The sequence below is a fragment of the Buteo buteo genome, chromosome 25, assembly GCF_964188355.1.
Source record: "Buteo buteo chromosome 25, bButBut1.hap1.1, whole genome shotgun sequence".
Classification (NCBI taxonomy): domain Eukaryota; kingdom Metazoa; phylum Chordata; class Aves; order Accipitriformes; family Accipitridae; genus Buteo; species Buteo buteo.
The window spans coordinates 2,865,944-2,885,288 of NC_134195.1; the positions used below are offsets into that span (position 1 = coordinate 2,865,944).

The 19,345-nt window shown below is 42.1% G+C and overlaps 1 protein-coding gene across 4 annotated transcripts in view; it reads left to right on the forward strand.

The window, feature by feature from the left end:
• Window positions 1-1,190: 1,190 nt before the first annotated feature.
• Window positions 1,191-19,345, forward strand: part of TFDP1 (transcription factor Dp-1) — a 47,368-nt gene continuing 29,213 nt past the window's right edge. For 2 of the 4 annotated variants that reach the window (XM_075057188.1, XM_075057191.1), the window contains exons 1-3: window positions 2,040-2,139; window positions 3,011-3,095; window positions 15,727-15,793. In XM_075057188.1, the coding sequence (XP_074913289.1) occupies window positions 3,084-3,095; window positions 15,727-15,793 (79 nt within the window). In that variant the 5' untranslated portion in view covers window positions 2,040-2,139; window positions 3,011-3,083. Of the gene's footprint in view, window positions 1,285-2,039; window positions 2,140-2,179; window positions 2,199-3,010; window positions 3,096-15,726; window positions 15,794-19,345 lie in introns of those variants that run through there. The other 2 variants (XM_075057189.1, XM_075057190.1) reach the window with 2 other exon arrangements.

The window sequence follows — 19,345 nt, forward strand, 5'->3', positions numbered from 1 at the left end:
AAACTCCCCAAAGTCTTAAAAAAAAATAATAAAATTGAGTAAGGTATGCAAGTAACTAAATGTGAATCTAGTCAACTGAGGAAACTCATCTTCCCTGGCACCCATGCTATGTTGTTCCGCTGTTCCTGGGTAGCAGTTCTGCTGGTGGTGCCTCCGTTCCAAGGCATGATCAGGAAGCAGCATGGTTTTAGAGAAAAAATGGACTTTTTTACTTCCTGCTCCCCTCTTGGTCGCGTTATCAACAGCCTCATACCACCCAGGCTTGGTATCGCGTGCAGAAGCATGTGCAGCTTTCCCCCCCCCCCCCCCCAGCTGCCATCAAATACTCTTATATCCACTCCTGTAAGCCGGACAGCTTTTGAGCTGTTTTGACTTCGCTGCAGTTCTCGGCATGTGTAGCAGGGGCTATAACGGTGGAAGGTTTTTTTCGGCCAAGAATTACATCACTCTCGTGTAATTACATCACACAACCCTAGCGAACGTGCACCGCTTCTGCGTCCGTGGCCGCGCGCACAGGTCTCGCAGGCTGGAGGCGTCGGAAAGCGTGAGCGCCTAAGTTTTTGGGTTTTTTTGGTTTTTTTTTTTTTTTTTGGTGTGGGTCTGGCCTAATTCAAGGTTGCGAGCGGCGGTCGCCTGACGGAAAAAACTTTCCCTTGGATTACCGTAAAATCCTAATTTTAGCAACCGACCGCTGTAAGGCGACTTGCTCAAGTTAACGGCCGGACCAAAAAAAGAAATACCAAAAACACGCGATGAGGAAGCAGCGGCAGGATGTTGTGGCAACCGACCCGCACCGCCCTGCCCCACCGGCACCCCACCGGCACCCCACGCTCCCCCCCTCCCCGACCCCAGAAACCCGCTCGGTTCCCTCCTCGGCCCTGAGGGGGCCCGGCCCGGCCCCAACCCTCCCCAGGGCGGCGGGACCAAGGCGCGGTCCGCGTTCTCCTCAGCGATAAGGAGACGGAGCTGCCCGGCGCCTTCCCGCTCCCTCACAGGGCGGCGCGCGCCGGCGGCCACGTGCCCGGCGGCGGCGGCGGCAGCAGCAGCCGCCGGGGGGCCGAAGCAGCAATCTCGCGCCGATGCTTCCCGCCCAGCCCGCCCCCTGTAAAGCGCCGCAGGGCGGGGAGTCGGAAAGGCGCGAAAAAGCGCGCGCGCATGCTCCCTTTCCCGCCCCGCGGCGCGGCGGGCGGTTGGCTGTAAAGGCGCCTCCGCGTGTGCCCGGGGAAGGCACGCTGCGGCCGTGACGTCAGCGCGCAGCGTTACGCCGGTGGGACGCACAAAAGTGTAAGTTTCAATTTTTTTTTTAAATTTTTTTTTTTTCCTTCTTCTTCCTCCCTGCCAACGGCGGCGGGGCGGGGTGGGGGGGAAAGAAAAAAAAAAAAAGAGAAGGGGAAATAAAACAAAAAAAAGAGCGGCGGCCCGCTCCCCCCTCACCGGTGCCGGTGAAGGGGGGGGGGGTGCGGAGCGGGACGGCGGGGGCAGGTGTGAGGGCGAACGATGGAAGCGGACCGGCGGTGAGCCCGCCAGGTTGGCGACCGGGGGGGGGGGGGGGAACTAGAGGCGGGCTGGGAAAGTGACAGCCCGCCGGGTGAGACACCCCCACACCCCGCTCCTTCACCGCCTCCTCCTCTTCCTCACCCCCCCCCCCCCCCCACTACCACACACACACACAACCCCGGGGCGGTCCCACCCGCCCCCACTCCGCCCCGGTTTGCCGTTAGAGCCGTTGATCTCCCCCCCCCCCCCCCGCCTCCCCCCCGCCGTTTCTCTCCACACACACACACCGACTCCCTCCCTCCCCCCTCGCGCTTCTCCCGCCTCCCGCGCGCGCGCGCGCGCTCCCCGCCGCACATGTGCAGTCGGGCGCCTCCGCAGCGGCAGGCGGGCGGGCGGGCAGGAGGGTTGTCTTATTTTTTTGTTGTTGTTGTTTTTTTTTTTCGTTTTTTGTTGGTTTTTTTTTTTTTAAATTTTTTTTTTGGGAGGGGGGGGCTCCCTGCTCCGCTGCTCCGGTTCCCTGTCCCGGGCGGCGGCGGCGGCGGCGGCGGGGGGGGGGTGGGTGGGTGGGTGGGGGGGGGCTTGTGTGTGGAACGTCTGGCCGTCGGGGGATGGAGCCGGTTCTCTCTACCTTCGGCCGCTCAGGTGCGGGCAACGCGGGCTGGGCTTCTGCGGCGAGGAGGAGGATGGGGAGCATCGGGACGGTGTGTGTGTGTGTGGGGGGGGGGTTCGCTGCTGGCGGCGGGGTGAGGAGGATGAGGACGGGGTGGACCTCCCGCCGCTCCCTCCCCCGGTGCCGCCTGGTGCGCGGGCGCGTTGTTCGTTCCCCCCCCCCCCGCCTTCTTCTCCTCCGCCGCCTTCTTCGTGTGCCCCCCCCCCCCCCCCCCGCCGCTTCTGAGGCGATTAGCGCGGCCCCTCGCTGCTGAGGGAAGGGCGGCGCGGGGCTTAGGGCTTTGCCCGGGCGGTGAGGCCCTGGTCGGGGGGCGCGGCGGGCGGGCGTTGGGTTGCCCGAGGCGAGGTGGCGACTGGGCAGTCTCTGCCTCTGGGTGCAACCGCGGCCCGTCCGCCTGCGAGGAGGAGGAAGAAAAAGGGGGTGGTGGTGGTTTGCAAGGCCTTGGGGGGGGCTGGCCCCTGGGGCCTACTTGTGCCTGCTGCTGGAAATGGGGGTGGGGAGGAAGAGGAGGAGGAGGAGGCCGAGGAGGGAGTGATCTCTTCCCCCGCCGCTTCTGCCCGCGCCCGCCTCTGCGGTGTTGGAGGGGGAAACCGGGCCGGGGTGGGCTGCCCGCCGGCACCGGCTGGGAGCTCACCCCCCCCCCCCCCCCCCCCACTCCCACCGTCGGGAAAGGGGAGTATTTCCCACACGTGAGCGGGGGGGGGGGGGCTTAGGGGGTGAATTGGTGATGACAGGAAACTTTTTCCCCGCTAAATTGTATTTGGTGGCAGCCAGTAATTTCAATTGTAGAAACTTTCCCTCCTTTCGTTTTTGTAGCTGATGTTGTCTTTGCTTGCTTTCTAGAAAATAGCATCGTTGTCTCTGTGTCCTGCAGCCGTCAAGATTTTAAGAGGACTGATTTCTAGTCTTTGGTAACATGGCAAAAGATGTAAGTATATTTGTAGCACGTCATATGGGGAAGCGTAGCTCGTAGAATATTTTTGGTTTTATTAGCGAAAGCAAACGGGGTCATGCTTTATGATAGCTGGCATTGATGAATATATGAAACTTACTTTATCTACATTGTACATCAAGCCTAGGCTGTGTTTTCCTGTAGATGTAACAGCATAAAACAGCTTCAGATCTGCAGCCATTTTTTCAGAGTAATTAATCTTAAGAATTCACTATGCTCATAAAAGCACTTGGGCCATTGGCATTATGTGTATCGGTACTGAATGCTAAAGCAGCTTGGTTTTGAATTGGATTTGAAAAAACTCAGCAAATACTGTTCAGATGACAGGGTTGTCTTTGACTGCTGTTGTCAACTAGCATTGCCTTTTTTGTGTTTGAGGAGGCATCATATATTCAAGGGAGTGAAGATGGTTCAGTCTCCGTATGTGTTCATTGTTTTGTCTCTGTCTACCAAAAGATGCTAGTTAGTGTCTGTAAAAGTGGGCTTTGGGCACTTTCACCACAGACTTCCATTATCTTTGACATTAAGGTTAGTGGCTTTGAATTCTGGGGCCTACCTTTTGAACCATGCTTGCTCTTTACCCATTCCGGTACTTTAAAAAAAAAAAAAAAAAAAAAATTTAAACAGGTTTTGCTGAAGATGTAATTCATTGTTAATGCCTAATATAATTGGGCTTTCACATCTCCTTATTGAAAATAAGACAAGATACTACTCCATATTCAAATTGGAATATATCTCCCCTTAAAAAAAACCAACCAAAACCCAAACCAACAGCATGCGAGCTAGGGGTAAGTGATACAATTCAAATTCTTAAACAGCAGGTTGCAATCTAATGCAGACTGTTGTAGCTTTCAAATAGCGAGAATTTCCATGAAATAGTGATTGGTTTAGCAAATTAACCTTGCAGAGAATTTTAGTAGCTCAGAAGGAACTGAAAAACATCTTAATGTGCAGAGAAGCAACCAGAAGTACATAGTCACTCAGAGCTTGCCTGGAAGAGATAAGGGTGCCAAGTACGTTACAGATAGCAGAGTTCAGGGAATGAAAGGCCATATAAGCGGGAAGAAAATGAAAGAGGAATGTTAGACTAGGAGATGAAATGGAAACAGTTCAAAGTAATTGAGGTACTAAAGTACATTTGTTTAATATAGCTTTTGGGAGAGAGATCAACCGAGTGAAGAAGTGCTAGCACCTGGAAATACAGGTGAATATCCTGGAAGGTCTAGGGGGGCAGAGTGAGAGTAAGACATTTAAGAACGAACCTCATTTTTGAAAGATCTAGCTTATTCTAGAAAAGGGAGTAGTTAAGGCAGGAATAACGTACATGATAGTAAGCTTCAGAAATGGAAGAAGGCGCTGCGGATAGGAAAATAAATTGCTTTCACTGTCTTTATTACAAGAATTAATAAGCTGAATTTGGAAAAATGGAAATCTAGGTCAGGTTTTAGGTAAATTTTAAGTGTACTTGAGCACTGAAACGGGGTAGCTAGAAAGGGTATGAAATCTTAATTGGAAGTATTGTCTAACCTGTTCTTAAAAACCTCTACACATACTTAATTCTGCCTCGGGGAAGAAAGATGTACTGCTTACCTTTTTGCAGACTATTACATACCCACCATTACATGATGTCTAGAACACATAGTGAATGCTGGGAAATTTTAAATTTCCGGGTCTGATTGTGGGCCCTATTAGGTTTGACTTAATGCTGGACAATAGAGATGCTAATTGGTATAAGACTTTCTGGATTTTCAGAAGGGAAGAGAGTTACTCCCATATTTTTTGTCCAAAATCCAAGTTCTTTTCCCAGCGAAATAATGGAATTAATCATGATAGAGACAGTATTGCTAAATTCCTGGGCACTGAGTCTATGAAGACCTGCACTGCTGTAAATTTTAACATCCTGACATGGAAATACGGCTGTGATTAATGGCTTATGCTTCCGCAATGTCACCTATCAAGTGCACTGACCGTGAGATGTAGTGGTGAAGAAGATGGCATAGTTGATGAATGCCCCCACCCCTTCCTTCCCTTTTTCTCAGCAGAGCTGAGATGGCTAAACTGTGGTTAGGGCTGTGCTGTGCTACCATGTTAAGTCTGGGCTTCAGGTGGCATTTACATGGCCAAGCAAGCTTTGGTGCGCTCCAGCCTGGGAACGCGGGCTCGATGTGCGTCCCACTTACTCTGTGCTGCTGGGGCCAGTGCTTGCTCTGGTGACCGTGAAGGAGGCAGCCCTGCAGAAGAGGAAAGTGTGGAGCCAGGGCACTGCAAGAGAACATGCTCCTACTGAACCCCTCCTCCCACCTGCAGCAGGAGAGCATTTCTTCCTTTTGTTGCTCGCTTCCAGCTCTTCTTCTGATACCTTTTTATAAAAGAAAAACTATAATTTGAAAAGACCTGTTTGAAAAATCAAATACGTGTAAAAGTTTGCAGGCTGGGACTTCAACGGATAATTGAACAAATGGGGAGCATGATGGGGAATACAGGCAAACCCAATGAAATGTTTTTATAAAGGATTAAATAATTACCAAAGTACTGAAAAGCATCGATTTTTTTGCAAAATACTTATATTTCCTCGGTAGTGGTCCAGGAGCTATGGGGGGGGGGCAGGGGGAAGGTATGTTCATGTGTAGCACCTTGATTAAGAGCCTGCAGGTGGAGTTTAAGAGCATAATCACAAGTAATGTTATGGCTGGATAAGTTGAAAAATAATAATGGGAAAAGGGAAATACGAGTTTGTGAAGGTTAAAGTATCTGTGGGTATATCAACTTATTTTTTTGAAAACTCTTAATGTAAGAGTAGGGGGTCTGGAATGCAATAAATGTAAAGGTGGAAAAAGAGGAGCAAACTCATTTTCCAGTGTGATCTGGCGATAGTAATGACCATAACCGTTTTTGGGTTTATGTAAATGAGCATTGTGTGGAGCTGAGAAGCAGTTCTAAGAGAATCAGGCAGATTGGCCATGGAATATCACATTCAATTCAGAAGATCTTAGTTACTAGAAAGACTTTACTTTTTTTGTGATTTAAAGAAACAATGAAAGAAAATGTGTGGATGAGAGAACACCACTTGCGGTACCCCAAAGACTTGGGAGTGGGACCATTCTATTGCTTGTCAGAGGCCGAATGACAAATGAAGTTGAGGTCAGTAGCGTTGGGTACAGTTTGACATGTACATTTGCGCTGTATGGGAGGTTTCTTGGTCTGAGACAGAGGAAGTCATCACATGCTGACAATCTCCAGAACTCCAGCTTAGCCAGTATTCCTCTTTCTGGTTAATCAGTGCCATTCTCTAAGACTTTGCTGAGTCTACTGTAAACTCTTCCGCCGCTTACAAATGTGGCACCTTCCAGGCAGGAGCTGGAGGAGCCAACCGTACGCACTGAGGTCCTTGGCTGCCTTGTGCTGCTCACTGGATTCATGGGATTAATAGTTGGGGGGCGGAACACAGTTCCCTAGGTGGAATGGTGACCTGTCCATCCTTGGCATGCTTAAAACTAGGCAGGATGCAGCATCAAAAGAAGGAGCAGGAATGACTGTAGCAAGAAAGTAAATTTGGTAACTTAATTTTTTGTCTTCCAACTCCCAGCAGAAGACTGAGGACTACTTGCTGGCCACTTTTATATTCAGTTATATATTGAGAATTACCTGTAAATTAAGACGAGAAATGCTTTTTAGTATCAATGGCTAACCTACCTTCCACCACTAAATCAACAGTTTCTGTAGTGTAGCTGAAGATCCATCTTGTGGTGTGACCCTCTTTCTCCTCTCAGTTATTTCTGTTGCAAATGAACTGTTGAGGCCTCTCAAGCAGCCATAAAGAAAGAGAAGCTTGTGTCTCTTTTCTTGAAGACCCACTGTTAAATGGAAGAGAAGAAGCAGAAGTTGCTTGCAGGTGCTGGGTCTGTTAGAGGGGATAGTCCAATGCATGGTGTTACAAGCAACCACTGAGGAGAAAGGGGCTAGACATAAGGAATGAGTAAGATCCCTTCTGAGCTTGAAAATTACATATATCGAAATAGATGAATTACGTAAATGAAATACTCTATATAGTAGCGGTTGGTTATGATTGTTTCAGTTGTTCACTATTACATGGACTGTTTCCAGTCATTAAAAAAATACATAATTGTTCATGAAGAACATGCGGTTGAAAAATAATTTGGTGTTTCACAAACTTCTAAACTGACATGCCACTGTTAGCCTTCAGAATTTCTCACAGACTAAAATGTATTTCTTGAGAGCTGTTCATCTGGAAAGCTCATGCATTTTACTGTTCCGTAGGTTGTTGACAGTAGCGTTGGCTTTGGAACCATTCGTTCTAAAATTGGATTTTAAAATTTTTTTTAAATTATGTTTTATTCTACTGTCTTTTGCTTGAATTATTTTATGTGGGATTTTTCTCTTGATCTCTAGTTTGCATAAACTTACTGTATGTCTCTAGTATTTCATAGCGCGTTTATTAATCTCACTGAGTAGTAGCTATGGCTCATGTGTCTAACTTTGTGCACATGTGTAAATCTGAGGACACCATGTAAGAAGTTCTGCCTGCACAAAGTTCAGCACCTGATCTGATATTACTGTTTAAGAGATCTAGAGATGTAGGGATTAATGTTGATTGATGGTTTATTTTAATTGAGTATTCAGAATACATTTGGGTATGTAGTTTAATCCAGTGAATTAATTTCATAGTGTTAATAAATATTTTGCTCCAAGAATATTTTAAAAAAACTACAGCAAACTAATTTCTTACCGCAACTTTACTGGATGGGTCAATAGGTCTGTTAAATTTGGGGAAAGAAGAAGATCTGTGCTTCTGTATATTAATTTTGCCAGAACGCCACAAAAGTTTTACTTTTTAACAGCTTTCATGTGCTGCTCCTACATCAATCTTGAGGAAGTCTTTGGTCTGAAAAAGTTACATTTGGGATGGATTAAAAAAAAGAGCCTAATGGAAGTAAGAAAAAGATGTACTTTGGCTCTTTTTTACTTGATGCACTTTCAATGCCTAGAAAGCATTGAAAAGTCTTCAAAACATTTTTCAGACTTTTCTTAAAATACCAGCATGTGTTTCTCCTTTTATGTTTATTTTTGGTTATGTACTGGGAATTTCAGTGAGGCAGACTAGAGAAGTAAAGTCTTTAGTGGATCTCAAGTGGTTCATGCACCTTTTTTGATACCATTTTAGTCCAGCCAGTTCTTGGTAGCTTGATCTATTTCTATTTGCCTTTAGTGAGTTCTAATGTGTTCAGAAGTTTGCAAACTGAAGATCAAATACTATGAAATTAGGTCTTCTAAAAAGGCATCTCGGTCTGGGATTTAGAATATTGTTAAAATTTTTTTTAGATATGCTTTTTAAAAGAAGGCAGAAGGAAGGTGGTCTTTAAGCTCTCCTTTTTACATGCCAAATACACAATAAGAATTTCCCTTTTTTCCTGTGTTGGTTTGTATTTATAAGTCAGAAAATAGCAACTCAGAAGTTGCCTGTCACCTTGCCAATTTATTTGTGTAAATAAAGCATTTTCTTGTAGCCTTAAAGTGTTTTAACTTCTTTATTAATTGTATGTGTCAGTTAATGGTAGTGGCTCTATATAGATACATATTTGTAGTATTACTGAGTAAATATGCTGTGCTGGCAACTTAACATGCTAAACAAAAATGCAGCTTTGAAAAGTGAAGTTATACTAGGGATCACTTACTTCAGTGTTTATATTTGCTTGCCTGGATATCACTTAATGGAGATTTATTGTGGCTAATTAGAAGTGGGAGGAAAAATGGGCCAATCTGTGCTAAACATTCTCTATGTTGAAGCAGTTCTTGGACGGATAGCGGACAACTTGGTTTTAAAGGGTGACAGTGGTCCATATCCCAAAAAACGCTGTCAGCTACTTCTCTTGTGTTGTGTTACTTCACATTTGCTAAGCGTCCCAGTATTGCATTGATGGTTACACAGACTTGCTTGAAAATTACTTCGTGGGCTGCTGTAGCCTTGTAATACACTGATAAGGAGGTTGGTGAGGCAAACGGTTTCGGAATGGGTCCTGTTTGACATTACTTGTTGATTTCGGCTGTGGTTCAGATGCTGTTGAACAAACTGCTGTAAAGATTTGATTTGGCTGGAAAAACAGAAGTCTATTAAGGTCAAACCTAGAACAGCACCTGGAGCTAGTTGTGGAAGTGGCTGCTGCTGGTACCTCCCTGGACTAAATACTCATATGCAGAGGACACAAACAATGATTTTTTTTCTTTTTTTTTTTTTTTCTGATTAGTTTATGTGGTAGAAGTGGCAAACCAGTGCTTTGGTCATGTTCACCCTAGGAATCTTGTATTCAGTTTTGCTTCATTCTTACAGCTTCACAGTTACTTTTGGGGATGTCAGCTTTAAATTTTGCAAGGATTGTTATCACTTGGGCAACTGAATTACTGTGAGAAACAAGACAGTATAATGATTTTAACTCCTGTGGTATTTTTGATCTGTGTGGCTGCTTAGACTGGACCACCATTTGACTCATCTTCAAAATTAATTCTTTATTTAATTTTTGCTGAATTGTAGACATGTTGCTCTGTTCAGAAAGAACAGCCAAGGAAGCTAATGGTCTTGACATATCCTGCAATAAGGAGACCTCAGGTGTCATTCTGTGTATACTCAAGTGTCCAATTTATGTGCAGTATCAGTGGAGCCTATATTCAGACCAAAGATTGACAACGCTTAGCTGAGCTACTAACCTGTATTTAATTTTAACCTTCACAATTCTGTGTCATCCAGATCTTTAACATCTAGTGCTTCGATTATTCCTTGCTAGTTAAGGTGCTAATAATTCAAATACACTTTTTGAAAAGCTCATTTCTATGGTATAGCTCATTGCTGAGTGGTTGACAAACACATTAATCTTGAAGATGCTGCCATGAACTGAGGATGTGGCATGATCACTGTTTCAGAAGAAGGCTACTGAGACACAGTAAAATAAGGTCTGAGAATTTTGCAGGATCAGACTCCTATAGACTGACTTTAAGGTAATATAAAAGAACTTTTATGCAGGAAAGAATAGTTCTCACTGACTTCATTTGCAAAATTAAATTCAAGTGTTTTAAATTAAAGAACTTTCCTTTCCTGCAGTCCTCTACTTCATATCTTAATTGCCTTTTAATTTTTTGTGAAAAAATGAATTGGATGTCCCATAAAAATAGTCTCCTGCATTTACATGATGATTCATTCCCAGAGCATGTTTGCTCTGGTCCCTGAATGAGATGAGATGAGAATCCAGTGGGAAAAATAGTGTATTATCTTGTTACAAATGACATTTGCATACGGATAGGGGTGAAAGATGAATTAAGGTTAAGCAGCATTATTTCTGTATAAGCTTTTCTCCACTTTGTAGCTGTGCTAATTTTCCATTGTCTGTGTTTGTTGCTTCCTGATATTAAAATAAGGCAAACAAAAAAACCCCTACATTGTCAGTGAAGTGGCACATAGTAAAATTGCATGGCATAGGGCCTTTACATTTATTGCCTACTCTTAAGCAGTAAAATGACTAGGGATTGTCATTCTGTATGGATCAAGTTAGGTGCAGTTTGCACAAGATGTGCGGTTGGTTGCTCGTAGGCTTTGCAAGTGCCTGTAGACAGCAGAGGCATCCTCCTGATGCCCTTGACAAGCTCTGGGAGGAAATGTACTCTAACGAGAATACTTTTCCTTCCCATTTTCTCCATTTACTCAATCCGTCTTTACTACTTCTTTCCCGATTTATTTTGAACTTCTCAGTCTGAGTCCCAGCTTATTTACCCTGTCAGTCATAGCTTAGAATAGATTGTATTCGTCTTCCCGGTTCCCATGTTCTTCCCTTCTACTCGCAGGATCTGATTTCCTTGGTCTATTAAAGCTCTCTTTCAGGTTCTCATCAGTTCTCTTGCTTGTACTTTTTCAGTGACTCCCAGTTTCTTTACCTCAACTCTTAATCTGCCATCTTCCATCTGATTTTCTAGCTCACTTTCTGTCTCTTTCCCAGTCAGTCCCCAAATGGTCTGCTTTTCTGTCTGTCCCATTCTGACGCCCATTCTTTAACAATTGTTGTATATTTGGCACCCACATCTCTTGTTTTGTTGTCAAACCCAGTCCTGTGCCTCAATCTAGTGGGCTTAATCTGCTGCTAGCACCTGAAAATTTCTGTTGTGAAAAATACTTTTTGGCAAATACCTCTGTTAACATTCTCTCTAGCCTTTTTGCTCTTCTTTCAGCTCTTTTTCAGGGAGTATACTTAAATGGGCTCATTACGTAGAAGCAAGATAGAAGAGGTATTTCTGTGGCACCTACCAAAGCACCCTTCTGTTCCCCATATTTACTTAGTCCAGAGTAGTGGGGGGGACCCTCCTCTCCAGTTAAATCTGAGAGACCTAGCACATGTACTTGTTCAGTCTCATTTTTGTCAAACTTCTTGGTCTTGCTTTTATAGGTTCCTTGTCCTTCAGTCCAAATTCAGCTTGAATATTTTCTGTTTAGTTTAAAGGTTTAGTTAATAGTTTTATGCCAATTTTTATTAAGAAATTGAGTTGCAAGTCTGGAAAGCTGTGGAAGAAATTACACTTCCATTGTAAGGGTGTTGAACTTCTAGTGCATAATTTCAGAGACCACAAATATTAGCTTGGTAGTAAGATACTAAATTATTCTATGATTGTCTGCACTAAGGGTTTTTTGAAAAAGTTAAATTCTCTGCATTTTTAGCAAATCTTGTTTCAGATTAACTTTAGTCCCAACAAAAAGATATTTCCCAATTTACTGACTTTCAGGCTGAGGGCACTTGTACTGCTTTTCAGCTTTTACTTGTAAACAAAACAAAAATAGACTTCCCAGTCCTTAGGACTGATGATGATCTCGTAGCAGGCCAGAGCTAACCACAGTTGATTTTTTGATATGTTTAGCCTGTCAGTTGATTTCTTTTCCTTAGGTGTTCTGAATGATTTGATGACACAAAGCCTAGGTGATGGTTGGGGTCTCCACTCCAGGATAAAGGGTGTATCTATTATCTGTTGCCCGTTTAGGATACTAGGAGTTTCTTTATGTAGCCATAGAGAATATGCATATACATAGCCAACATGTCTCTCTGAAGAGGAAAGCAATGCTAAATTGTGAAGTTGCACACACTTAATAAGCTTTCAGAATCAAATATTAAGAGCATGATATTATTTCAAGCAGCCCTGTTGTTAAGATCAAAGGAGTTAACACATCTTGAAATTGAGAATCATGAGAAGATAAGAAGAAAATGTGGAATATGAAAAAAAATTACATTATCATGTGAAAAAAATCAAAATACCTTGTTACAAGTAGCTTGATAAGGCCTCAAAACTACATGTATTTTCCCATCAAAAAATAGACTTTCCTTGATGTCTAACCCCTTATTAGGAGAAGGTTACTTTTCCATTGGGGAAAATCAGATATTTCTTGCTGGTGTGGGTTTTTTTTTTGTTGTTGGAGTTGGGGTTGGGTGTGGGTTTGTTCTGTTTTGTGTTCGATGTGAATGTGTGACTATGATATACCTAATGGGAGCTTTGGACACGTTTTCCTCTATTTTCTTTCTTTTGGGCACTGCACTATGCTAGATATGTTATGGAGGAGTAATCCTGGTCTCTCCTCCAAAATAACCTGACTTGAAAAATAGCGGGAATTTCTTCGAAATACACACTGAGAGATTTTTTTGTCTAGTTGTTTCCATTTTAGAATAAAGACACCAGAATTTCATATGGGGTGAAAGTCTTACTTTTCAGTTTTCTCTCGCCAGAAGCTTTTATCTGTGACTGAGGAGACTCAAAACTAGTGATACATTTTGATAGCCTTAGAAATAAATAGCATATCCAGAAGTGTGAAGAGCGTACTGAGGCTGGAGTAACAGAATTTTCACTAGAAGTCAGTTTTCGTTATGAGTAAAAGCAGCTGGGGGTGCTATTTGCTGTGGGATTTGGTAGTATTATTTCCAAATAGTTTTCTTGGAGTCTTTCCTAGGCATACTCTTACAAATGAGTTGAATATTTACCAGCCATTTTAACTGCTAGAGCTGAACCTTTAGTAAGACACTGGTGTGGAGAGGTGGTGGAGCCGTAACTGCTGTACTCTTCATCAGTGTCGTGGTTTGTGAGGGGATTCTTCTTTTTCAGTGATTGCTGTTGCTCTGATTTTTCCCAAATTGTATTCTTTTACTGATTCAATCCAGTGTTTTTCCCAAATGTTCTCCCGTTTGTCAGTGACTTGCGTAATTTCAGTCACACAAAAGCATGGTCCAGGGCATGTAGCACTAACCTGACCCTTTGTAATGCTAGGTTAGATTGTGGGTTTTGGAGTTGCATACTATTCTGGGTAATATTTTTCATTGTGTATTTTAATTATGTAGAAGAAAACTTGAAGCTTATGAGATTATTTGATACTGTGTTATGGTGGCTGGTTGAATACTTAAGAATAAAATAAATTAATAGAAGTGGTTATATTGGAGACCATTCTAGTTTAAAAAAATAAAAATAGGAAGAGAGCAATAAGGAATTGATTACTGAATTGCCTAATTTGCCAGTTACTGAAATAATGATTTGCATTTAATACTTGAATTTGCTGAATATCACAGCTTAAATATTTGATTTTGGATTATCACTGTAAGTGACATGTGGATTCAATGCAAGTTTGCTTTTGCATATTAAAGTGATGAATGGATTTAATAATCCAAAATTATTAAATTCATGTGCTTCTAAAATGAAAGACATTATAGATAAAAACAGCCATTTTCCTGGTGGTCCACTGATCACAAACTCAGTATATTAAATGTCTTTCCAGTCTCACTGATATCTTTTGATCCTCATGGAAAAGAGGATTTGCAGGAATCCTTGAGTACCAGCCTCCTCTTTCTGCTGTTGAATAGAAACTGAAGTACTGCATTTAAAGAAATTAATGACAGTGAGACTGCACTTCCTGTGTGGTTTAACACTCTTGTGAAATAGAGGTAGAAAGGGAGTACAATGTAACACTTAATCAAAATTTGATTTTCATATAGCACGGTGGGTTTCAGTGTTCTGGAATGTTGTATTGCCATAGAGTGTAGCTCTAGTAACGTCTTTGTAGCTCTGATAACGTCTTTGTACGTGATGCTGATTTCATGTTGATGAGTATACCTTCTTTGAAAGTGTCTGATATAGTCTGTTGCCCTGCTGAATTACGTAGTAAGTGTGATGAAGAGTTAGGCTTATAAAAAGCTCTGGTGCCTGGGAATAGGGCAGTAGAACTGTCATTTATTCAAATGGACCTTTGAATCCTTACTGTGGGCAAGACGGAGAACAGGCAGGGTTTGTGTACTGGTAAGTTGTTGCAGTCTCCTTAAAACAATGCTATTTCGTTACTTTTGGGGTGGAAATTAGGAGAATGGAGGACAGAACTGCCACAGACTCTTCATTCTACCCATCAGTTCCACTGTCGTCTCACGTTTTCTTTGTGCCACCAGGTCCTCATTGCTGCCATGCCATTACAGGCCACTGCTCTTTATGCTTCCCTTAGCAAAACTTCTCTTCTGCTCACTTCCCAGCCTGTCCCCAATGCTTGGTCATCTTCTTTTTCACCCCTTGCCTTTCACTGAGGAGAGAAAGTTTCCCCTCCTGTAAAGTTCCCCGTCTTAAGTTGCTGTCATACACCTGGCTGATAACAGCACCACAGCATCCTCTGGTGGCTCGCTTAGTTTGCTGAACTTGTGGCAAATCGTAAGTAGAGCTCTTCAGGTAGACTTTTAAGGGAAAAGCTTTGCTGCTGACTGACAGCAAACCACTTAATTGTCTGTTGAAGATCAGCAGCAGCCTGCAAATACCAGCGATGCACAAAATGCAGCTAGGGACTTTTCAGCCTCTGTAACACCACATGCCAAATTATGGTTAAGTGCAAGTGTTGACTTTCTTGCTCTTCTTTCTAAATGGAAACTGTGTGTCCTGTGTTCGTTATTTTTTTGGAACTCTTTTGTCTGGAGATATCAAAGAATTACTGTGTCAAATGTTTTCTATCCAGAAATTAGTAGTATTTTTAAAAATAACTTCTACTGTGAGCTTTCTCAAAGGATGGTGATTACTTTATAAACTTGTATGTCATCCTATAGCTCTTTTGCTTAAGACCTTTATATTCTGATCTTTAAAAAAATAATAATTTAAAAGCTCAAGGTGTTTTTTAATGCTTTTCTTCCAATTAAAATGGCTGTACCACCTCTACTGTTTTTGCTATAATATTGTTAGCTTCTGTGGTAGGTAAATGGTATTTACACAGAGAAAGGTGTAGTCGCAAGTGTCAGTGGTTCTAATTAGAAGGGTGTTCAGCTATCTGTTAAAACAGTGCATGTACACTGTGAGGCCTTAGGTAGGACACAAAGTAGCAAAGTAGGTGTAAACTGATTTTCTGCTTGCTTTTTTAAGAATATGGTATTTATAAAATCAAAATTTTAAAATTTGGCAAATACTATGCCACAAACAGTGCCATTACCTAGCAGCAGATTTGTGACAAAATGCGAGTGGTAGCAGCAGAGACTTCTGGTACAATGTCTTCCATCTTTAACAATAAAAGGCTATCTGTGTTTGTAAATTTAATAAAAGTTACTTTCTTTTGCAGGCTGGACTAATTGAAGCCAATGGAGAGCTTAAGGTGTTTATAGACCAAAACCTAAGTCCTGGAAAAGGTAAGAACACAATTTTTAGTAAGACTCTCCATTTCTTGTTTTTTAGTTATGCTTATTACTGGCTTTAAACTGCTTTCTTAGCATAGTTTTTTGTAAAGCTTATGTTAAGTTACATCTTATATAATCAGCAAGCAAACTGCAGATTTTCTGTGGTTTATAATTGTCTTTAAACTGCATGTGAAGTTCAGTGGTGGTTTGTCATCCCATATGTGATCTTCTCGTTAGTGTAGCTTGTGTGTAAGTATAAAGGCCAGGATGGTCTAAAACATCTTTTGGGGCAATGCATTTTAGCAAATGGGAAAAATGCAGGAGTGTAGAAGTTTAAAATGGGTTATGACAGTTTTTATGATGGTGCATCCACACTAGTGCAAGCCTATCTGAAAAAATATTTTGAACAGAACTGTTTTGGACTTGCAGATAATGGCTGTGCATGTATGATAGTGTAATGTAATCAAGCAATTTAATAAAACACAGGCTATAAACTTGAATTTGATGTGTAAGCTCAAAAACTAAGAGTATCTAAATGTTTGAGGAGTTAGGAGCTGCACTTTACAATTAGCATTGTTGGAAATAAAACCAGAAGCACCACTGAGTTCCAGTCACCTGCAGTTCTGGACAGCTATGTCATATCACCTCTTCTGTAAACTGATTATGCTATATGTGAAGATAAGGTTTTTGTCCCCTGTATTCTTATGGGAAGGCTGTTTCCGTAGTGAGGCTGTAGAACTATTCTCTGATTTCCAGTTAAGTATATTTTTGCCAGTTTATGCATTTTGCTGGTGGCAGTGGTATTCTTCAGTTTAATAGTTTTCTCCAGTATGTTTAGCTACTCTTTATACATAACAATTGGGTATCTTAACAGTCTTCAGTTTGACAGGCCAACTAGTCACTGTTTCCTAGATTCCTCGTCAGATGAGCTCTTTGTCTTTTCCTTATTGTCATTCTTTGAGCCTAGTTGATTGCTTTCATCAGCTGTCTTGAATGCAAGTGACCAAAATAGTATATATGACTCCGAGTGGAAGTGTCAGTCATATTTGTACAAGAGGTATCAGTAATTTTTCTATGCAATGTCATGTTTGATTCATGGGCATCTCACAACAGATTTTGGTGAAATGGCCGTTTTCCTTTGTTGTTGCTTCCAAATGATGATAGTCTGGTTTATTCTTGTGTGTGACAGATGGTCTGCTTTGATAGACTGTACTAAGTAGGGTGAAATTTATTCGGACAGCATCACCTCCTGCTTCTTGTCTGATGCTCTCATAAACCTCACTGTTGACAGATCTATTGATTTTATACATTGTTGGATAATGCTAGTACTCTCAGATTAACCTGTAGTCCAGTTCAGGTGAACTCCATTAGTAGTATTGCTCTAGCCTTTTATATACCATTTCAGGAAAATAATTTAAGCATTTATTTTCACAACCTGCAGAACTTCTAATTTCTGTCACCACCAATTTAACTAACAGTTTTTTCTAGGTACATCAAGTATTTTATTGGAATCTCACTAGGCTCTCTTTGACATTCCCTTGTCTAAAATACACATTGCTTTACAAAAGGGGGCTGTCCATCTAATCTGCCATGATCCACTTTTGATGGAGAAGGCACCAGGTGTTGAATAACTGACACTTATTAACTGGTCCATGTGTATACTTGTTAACACAGTCACACACCCCTGAGCAATAAAAGTGTGCAGGTAAATACCTGATCCTTAACAGCTGTACCATTGTCCCTACCCCTATGGGCAGTAAAACTGATGGTTTTGTCAGGGCAGATACTTATGGGGACGTTTACACCCGTGTAGGCGTCTGTGTCTAAGACCCTGTTACAGTCAGTGGAGAGCTAGTCAAAACAGAGAGTGCAGTCTAGACAGCAAGAATTGGAAATGTGAATCTTCCATTATTACATAGCTCTTAAAGTAGAATTGGGCAAAATAGAGGCCATTTCATTGCTTGTAGAATTTCTAAAATAAATTCAAGTGATTAAATAGTTTATTAGCTCCTCCAGTTTGAGAGTTGAGTTCTGTTTTCATACCACATAATAATACAAGCAAACTAAGCTACCCTCAGTTAATTTCTGCACCTCACTGCTTTTAGGAGGAGTTTTGTAAAGTTAATGGATAGCAACTAGTTCTTAATATTGAGAAGAAACAACTGTTTTTCTTGGCTTGATGGTTTTATGTTTCTTGCCTCTAACTTGTCTGTGTTTTATATGCAGGCTCTGTAGTCTTAATCAGAGCTTAAAATAGCAAATATTTTGTCACTAAAGTATTCAGATATGTATCAGAATTTATTCACTAAAGTAGTACTCATTTTCTGTTGCCACTTTGTTATAATTTTTAGGTTTTTTGTGTAGTCTTTAAATGTTGGAATTTTAAATGTAACTAGTATACACAAAAGTACTATGCTTTCTAAAAGTAGCTGTCTACATTACATGCCATTATATCAAAAAGTCCAGTCTTCCATTGTCTTGCTAAGTTTGTGCAAAATTTCTCTTAATTTCACAATGAAGAGGATTCAGTCCACAGCAACAGATAAACACAGAGTAAGCTTTCCACAGGGTAGCAGAAGTGTATCTGGTGTACTTCTTAGGATGAATTGAAGGAGGTCAGGAAAGAATCTTTCTTTTCTTCTTTGGTGGTCATCATTAAAAGTAGGGTCCTCTCCCTCCTCTCGCTCCAGATTTAAAAGGAAGGAGCCTTTTCTGGAAATTGGAAGTCAATCACAAGGAGAGTTTGAGAATACATTGCATTGCTGATATGGGATCAAATCTCCCTGCTGTGTCAGAAGAGTGGTTCGCTTAGCCCCGTCTGCTGCCTCCGACAACAGTAGTAGGGCAGGCTCTTCAGGGAGAATGCAGGAACCTGGCTACTTTTTGAAGTTCATTCTCCTTATGCTCTCACAGCACTCGGGGTCATTGGATTAGTAGTATCAGAGGGTGCATTCCAACATCTTTTCAGAAAAGTCCAACTTCGAAAGACTCAGCAAATTAAGAATGCAACCTCAACAAGAAACTTAGGACTTGCTTCAGTTTCTTCATGGTGCCAGCCAGATGTCAAAGGAGGAGGAACTCTGCTGTCAGAGGAATAAAGGTTTTAGGGCTCTCGTAGAGGACAAAAAAAAAAAATTACTTTTCTGCTGGGTCATAAGGACATCCTTGCAAAAACATGGTTTGGGAGAAAGAGAACAGAATATTTTTCTTGAAATGGTTCTTTAACACTTCATCAAAGGTCTATAAGGTGAGTATAGGACTAAGTGGTAGGTATATAAATCAGCTATGAAAGATAAGCAAAGGTTGACGCTTCTGGCCAAAACAGGTTATTATGCAACAGTTCTTAACAGCCTGAACAGCTTTGCTGCAACACTTTCAGAATAGCCTGTAAATGGACTTCTGTAAATTTTTAATCTGCACTGGCAGAAATCTGGGAACTGTGAACAGGTTATTTTTAGACTGAGTTTTGTTAGGGTATGTAGCTGTTGCTTCTTAGATGAATGATGAAAAGGGGACATCTTGCTCAGCAGTTATGCTGAACAGTTACGCTGAACAACCTCCTGT